This window comes from Diospyros lotus, chromosome 8 (genome assembly GCF_014633365.1).
Source record: "Diospyros lotus cultivar Yz01 chromosome 8, ASM1463336v1, whole genome shotgun sequence".
Classification (NCBI taxonomy): Eukaryota; Viridiplantae; Streptophyta; class Magnoliopsida; order Ericales; family Ebenaceae; genus Diospyros; species Diospyros lotus.
The window spans coordinates 4,204,381-4,211,848 of NC_068345.1; the positions used below are offsets into that span (position 1 = coordinate 4,204,381).

The 7,468-nt window shown below is 38.0% G+C and overlaps 1 protein-coding gene across 1 annotated transcript; it reads left to right on the plus strand.

Moving 5' to 3' along the window:
- The first annotated feature begins 6,140 nt into the window (after window positions 1-6,140).
- Window positions 6,141-6,653, plus strand: LOC127807723 (LOB domain-containing protein 18-like). Its single transcript, XM_052345768.1, has one exon. The coding sequence runs from the start codon at window positions 6,141-6,143 to the stop codon at window positions 6,651-6,653; it is 513 nt and encodes a 170-aa protein (XP_052201728.1).
- Window positions 6,654-7,468: the final 815 nt, after the last annotated feature.

Genomic DNA, 7,468 nt, shown 5'->3' on the forward strand with positions numbered 1-7,468 from the left:
GACTCGGCTCGACTTGGCCCACCAAAATGGCCTAGCTCAGCCCATGGCCCAACACGACCCTCTACACCGAGACGGCCCACGACAAACTAAATTGATATTCTACCCCTACTTGAATTTGATGTGTGGAACATGGTCGAAAATCATGGCAATTTGAAATTTAATTTGGTTTGATTGCTTTCCTACAATGATTCCTTGTGATAGTGAAAGCAATTTAAAATTCAATTTGGCCTAATTACAATGAATCATTGTAGGAAAGCAATCAAATCAAATTGAAATTTCAAATTCAAATTGCTTTCATTATTATAAATTATTGTTAAAGTTGTTCAGTCACAAAAATTGTTTTCACTATCTTACTCTCTTGTTGATATACTATTTTATAAGTTGTCACGCTCTGTTACTATTTTGTTAATTACTATACTTTCTAGTGTCTCAATATTTTTGATTATTTTCATTACTCTACATTTATAATTATGTCTTCCCTTGTCTCTCATTTACTACTCGCAGAAATAATCCTCACAGTGCTTTTTTCATGGAGCCCCCTCGAGCCAATATATCTTTTACAAACCCCCAACGACAGCCTTTTATTCCATCCCCAATGGGACCACTCTATATTTTTTTTAATGATTGGAGTGACAGTCAATGGACATGGTCACACCTATCATTTACTGAATTAGAAATACAACATTCCGAATCACAAGATCCTAATATGAAAATGTTTGTTAACCCTCCACCTTTACCAACCGAGCAACCCTCACCAAATCAGGAGCCATCCAGCTCACAACGCAACTCCAAGTGACAAAGAACTAGTAATGTCTGGTAAGTGTTCGAGAACATTAATATAGTTGGGAAGGGTCAAAGAGCTATATGTAAATTCTAAAAAAAAGACTACTCATGCCAACTAGGGGGTGGGACTGGACACTTGATGAGACATGCCTTGAAACATGATGATGGCAGCCTAGACACAACGCAGACACAATTGTAACAAGGTAAGGGTTTGATTTTTCGATATAATAGAGAATTTGATAAACCTAGTTTAGCAAAACTAATAATTAAAACTGAATCTTTTTTTTTTTTTTTTTGGGGGGGGGGGGAGGGGGGTAGGATGCAATATTTAAATGGTATTGTAAAAATGCATTACAACCTGTAGCAAGGAGTTTTTCACGAAAGACTATAAAAAATAAAATGATGAGATTATATCTAGAATATTTAGAATAATTGAGAAATACATTTAATGCATTTAATGGAGATGTGTCATTAATGTCAGATATTTGGTATGATGTTATGACAAATAACCACTATATGTGTGCTATCATACATTGGAATGATGAAAAATAAAAAATTCAAAAAAGAATAATTAAATTCATAGAATTAGTAGAACAACATATGGGTAATTTAGTTGCAAGTAAAATTAGAGAGACCAGTTATAATTACAATATTAGTGATAAAATAATGATAATCTCATTTGATAATGCTAGTAACAATGGCTCTGCCATTGAATGAATAAAATGCGAACTTCCATTAATTTTAGATGGGCAATTATTTCACAATAGATGGGTATGCCATATTTTAAGCTTATGTGTACAGGATGGTTTACAAGTATATAATGATGTATTAGCTAAAATAAGGAGTGTTTTGACTTTAATTCAAAATAGTGAATCCCGTTTTCGAGAGTGGAAACAACTTGTTAATGGATTTGACTTACCATATAGAAGATTTCCAACAGACGTTCAAACTATGTGAAATTCAACTTATTTGTTGTTACAAAAAACTAAACCATATAGACAACAACTTGAATTATTTTGGAATGAGAAATGGTAGAAGTATGGCAACTAAGGGATAGTGATTGAGAACAATTAAATGTTATTATGTATATATTAAAAACATTTTATAGTCCAACAAAAATATTTTTTCGTTGTAAATATCCTACCACACATATTTTTATTTGTAAAAAATTTTCTATTGTTAGTTGTTTTGCAGAACATAGGGATTCAAATATATATGGACAATTTATAGCCCTCATGGAAAAAAATTTAAAAAATATTAGATTAATATACTACTATTATATCTTATGACAGCTGTATTAGATCACATACAAAAGTGGGAAGATGTCAAATATTTTTTAGAGTTTTACGAAGCGACTATGGGGGCAACACAAGAAATAAAAATTTAAAATTTAATTTTTCAAATGTATAATTTATATGAGTCATGTTTTGGTAATTAACCAAGTAGTGAAAATTCTTCTCATAAGGGAAGTCTAAGAAATTCTCAAAATAGGGGTGGTCCACATACTTCAAATTTAAAAAACCAAATGGCAGTACACAAACATTTAGTGGGTTTAATAAATTTGAATTTTATTTAAATAGAAGATCTTCATTTTCTGATGACGAAATTAATACATTTGATATTTTATTATAGTGGCGTCAAAGTCAACACACATATCCGGTGTTGGCTGCCATAGCCTGAGATCTACTAACCCCCCAGTTTCCACAGTGCTGTCGGAGTCATCTTTTTTTGCAGAAAATAGGGTGTTCAGCTTAAAGAAATAAAGATTACAACATACGACACAGGAAATGTGTATATGCTTTAAGGATTGGTTTGATGTTGAATTTAACGAACAAGGGATAGATTTGTACGATGAATCTAGCGAATTAGAGCATAAAGAGAGTGCAAGGCCATCCACAGCACAATGATATTTCCTCTTAAAGGGAATATGCCCTACAATTATTGAAAAAATTTAGCAAGAAATTAGAGCAGGAAAAATAAAGAGGAGATTTGAACAAGAAGAAGGAATGGCTTTATCAAATCAAAAGAAAAATCAAAAGAGAAGATTTGGTCCATGAAGATGGCCTGACCCTACTTGCAAGCCCATGGCCAAGCCCGGCTCGACCTGACTTGTCTTGGCTTGTTTATTAAGGGCTATAAGGTTGTACCAGACCCCCATTTCACATTGCCCGACCTAGCCCGCTTCCCTTACGGGCCAAGTAGGAGGCAGGCCAGCCCGACCCGACCCGCCCATTTTCAATTCTAGTTCTGTGGGCAATTCTATTTTTTTGACTTCATTTTCAAATTTTTATATAAAATATTTTACTAAATCAATCTTAATTTTCACGAAGTGCTGTTGCAAGGCCTTGTGACAACCACAAGATTTGTAGCTAGGTTATGTGATATATGGGGTCTGACGCGTGGTGTCAATTAAAGTGGCTGTGATGGTGGAATTAATACGAGGAGGTCATCTATATAGATTTCATTTGGTGAATATGCCATTGATTATTGCTTCCTTTTTGGATCCATGATTCCTCCTCTTGACGGAAAAAAAAAAAAAGGGTTTTGTATGTATATATATGTTATAAAAAAGGACAATAAGCCGTCCAATCCACAACAATGGAGTCAATTTAAAAGCTTTAATTGGTTGAGTGGATATGCATGTATACCTATAGCACCCCAAATTAAGACCGAAATTAGATGGCCACATCCCATCAACATTTGGAGATTTGTCTAGGTGGTAACCTATTTCATTTATTTATTTATTTTTTCTATTATCAGTACACTAATAACGTGACCGTTCTTATATTAAACATGATATTAATGTTAGTGTTGTATGTCTTAATACTAAATTTAGATGAGATCTAGTAGATTTATTTTTATGCATTTATTATATTTTTATTTAAATCTATAAAAAATAATATTTTCTTCATTCAAATTTTTTTCAATCAATTATATGAATAAATCTCTAAATCTTCTATGTGACAATATTATTCTCAAGATATGGAAACTGTATGATAGGATTATCTAGTAATATAATATCTTAAACTATTCCGACTCTTTAGATTATTTGGAAGAGGATTCTGATTAATTGAGTATGGACTAGTACAGAGGTTACTATCTCATTCGGTATGGTAATACCGATAGAAAGATGGTATGTCACGCGCCATATGGCATGAGATATTGCTAATAGATCTGTGGGTGGTCGTTGGAGAATGATCAACCGAATGTGACTTCGATGACTTACCACATAGTATGGTAGATAATAGTTGAGTCATCAGATTGTGATGGTGTGTTGATACTTAGACTTGAACCAAAATACAATTGTTTTGTGTATTGGTATGTGGGATTTGCTAATAAGTCGAACCATCCAATTAAGAAGTGAGAACGTTCATCTATATAGTTTCGTATTGTTGGTATATAGAGATAGGTGTTTGGAATAGAATCCATCGCCTTCGTTAGTATTTGATGGAGTGAACGTCCTATGCGATCTACTATTAATGTGACGGGACAGTCCTTGGTTAGGACAGATTAAAAGTTAGGAAAGTGTTTCCTGAGATGTCATCTAGTCACATTAATGAGGTTTAAGACATAGTTACTGAGTTTGTGAGTTTATCAGTCCATGGCTCGCACTCAATTGGGACGTTACATGATGGAAGGATTATAGTATACAATAATCGTCAAATATAATAGGTTCACTTGAAGTGAGAATTCACTACCATCTATACTGTCTTAAACTACTGCTAGGCGCTATTCAATAACTCTCGAAAAATCGTCAGGATTTGGAGAAGTTTCGGTGATGGATGGGGTTGACCAATACTGAAAAGAATTTCGGTGTTATCTGATTGCTAGCGGGTACTGAAACTAGAAAGTCACACACCATATAGTGTTGCATTTAGTATCGCCATCGTGTGCCCATAATGTCTCAGAAATTGATTGGTCAAAAGTTGACCATTGGCCCCACCTGCCAATAATGCATAGTACATAGTAAAAGTTTATAGTGAAATTGCATAATAATCTATTGGTTGATTGCATAGAAATTATTACAGGTGGGGGAGGATTGTGAACGTGAGAGATTATTGAATTGGCAAAAGAAAGAAGAAAAGAGGTGAGGGGGGGATTTAATTAAGAAAAGAGGCAAAGCCCTCCGTCTTTTCTCTCTCTCTCTCCCACGTATGTTGCTTCTTCTTCTTTTTCTTCTTCCTCTATAAATTCTTCTACTGCTAGAAATTATACGTGTGAAGGTAGACATGGCCAAAATTGAACCGAACCGGCGGTTCGAACCGGAACCGGACCGGCCGAAACCGGACCCGGAACCGGCCGAACCGGAACCGGAACCGGAACCGGACTGAACCGGCGAAATTCGGTCCGGTTCCGGGGAACCGGAACCGCCGGTTCCGCGGAACCGGAACCGGAACTGTCATTTCCTATTTTCTAGGGATTTTTTTTTTCATATATATATATTTTAAGGATTTTCTGGTATATATATTATATATATATATATATTTTTACATATATATTATTATTATATATATATATTTTTTATTTCTCCTTCCTTCTCATTCTTCTCCCGAATTCCCTTCTTCTTCCTTCTTCTTTCCTCTTCTGCAACGCACAATTAGGGCAACAGCCACCGTGCACCACCTCCATCGGCCGTCTCCACCATAGCCATCGCAGCACCTGCGTAACCAGCAGCCGCAAGCCACCGCGTGACTTCCTCATGCCCTAGCCGCCGATCACCATCTTCTTCTTCCTCTTCCTTTTCTCTGTAACTCACAAATCGGCCAATCAGCAACCGACCGCGAGCCTCGCCACCACCTCCGACGGCCGCCATCGCCGGCTCGGCAACCACCCCAGCGTTGCATCGCCATCAGCCGCAAGCCATCGCTTGGCTTCCTCACGCCTAGTCACTGATCACCAGCTCCTCCCAGCCATCACTGCCGGCACAATCGGCCGACACCTTGGCCAGATCCGGTCACGTAGTCACCGCTGCTTACTCCCTCGCACAGCCGTCGGCCCTTGCTCGGCTTCCCTCAGCCGCCACAGCGACCCTCGTCGCCTCTGCAACTGCTGCCATATTGGGGTCGATTCGACCCAATCGGTCTGACCCGACCCGACTCGGCACGACCCGACCCGATCTAACTCAGCCAGACCCGACCAGATCCGACTCGGCCTGACCCGACCCGATCCAACTCGGCCCGACCCGACCAGATCCGACTCGCTTCAGGTTTGATCCATTAGATCTGACCCCTATCTAATTTGACTTATCAGATTAGATCTAACCCATATCTGATTTGATCCATTCAATTAGATCTAACACATATCTGATTTGCTTAGATCTAACCAAATCCATATCTATCATGCCAAGGCACAACACAATGAACCCCCGGTCTCGATGTGGTGCCTGTGTAGTATTAAATAGAGGATGTCATCCACAGTGCATTTTTGCTCCTTATTTTCGTTGTGAGGGTGGTACTGCTCATTTTGCTACCGTTCGTGAAGTTTATATTATCAGAAATGTCGTCAACCTCTTGACTCCGCTTTCGGTAAATGACCAATTTTGGGCTTCCGATACACTTCTCTTTGAAGCTCAAGCCCGGCTTCAGGATCCTGTTTATGGGTGTGTATCTCACATTCTTGCTCTTCAGCAACAGGTTAGTGAGCTGCAAGCTTATCGAGCTTATTTGCAAGATTCACTATTCGCATATTATTCTTCGCATCCCCTACTTGTTCCTCCATTTGATCCAAATTTCAACTGGAGCTCTAGTCCTCCCACCATCCCAAAGGCTACTCTACCTCACCCTGGCGAAACGAGCAGCAGCCAGATGCCACTCTCGGATGACCTTGATGAGCTAGGTCCAGTCATCTTTGGCCACCGCCGACGTCCTTGAGCATTGGCACATTATCAGTTTTTATGGTTTACCCCCCTCTTTTTTTTTTTTTTTTTGACTGTACGGCTTGATCTCTTGTATTATATTTGAACATATGGAATGAATGTTATGTTTTGAGTACTTTAACATTTCATTTCCTTGTCCTTCCCTCAATAGCATATCAATTACAAATAAATTATCTCAACCTCTTACAATTACATTTAACAATTAAAAATCGAAACTAAACCGAACCGAACAACGGAACAAGGACCAAAATTGAATACAACAATATTTAAAAAAAATTAAAAAAATTCGGTTTGAACCGGAACCGGAACCGTTGACCGAACCGGCTCAAACCGTTGACCGAACCGGTCCAAACCGTTGACCGAACCGGCACGAACCAGAACCGGAACCGAACCGTCCCAAACCGCCCTTGGGCGGTTCGGTTCAGGTTCAAAGATTTCTTGAACCGGAACCGGCGGTTCATGAACCGTGGCCATGTCTATGTGAAGGTCATGTGTATAATTTTGAGATGCGAGAACTAATGATACGTAAAACCTCTGTGTCTAGCATGGAAAGAGGTGATTTGAATGGTATCATTCAGCAAACTAGGTGTGAATAAACTAGAAGCACCACATTGTGAAGTGGATATGGTTTTAGTACAAAAATTGTTTATGTATCCCAACCTTACATCAAACAATAGGTATGCATTTATTTTTGTATTCATTTGTTGAATGTGCGTGTTGCTTAAATACCCAATTTATATATGCGCGTGTATATTATAATCTGCTACATATATCTGATACACAGTAAAAAATTTATTTTTACATGTATCG

What these genes read in the sequence shown, in the direction of transcription:
- LOC127807723 (XM_052345768.1), top strand. Translation starts at nt 6,141, where the DNA reads ATGAACCCCCGGTCTCGATGTGGTGCCTGTGTAGTATTAAATAGAGGA.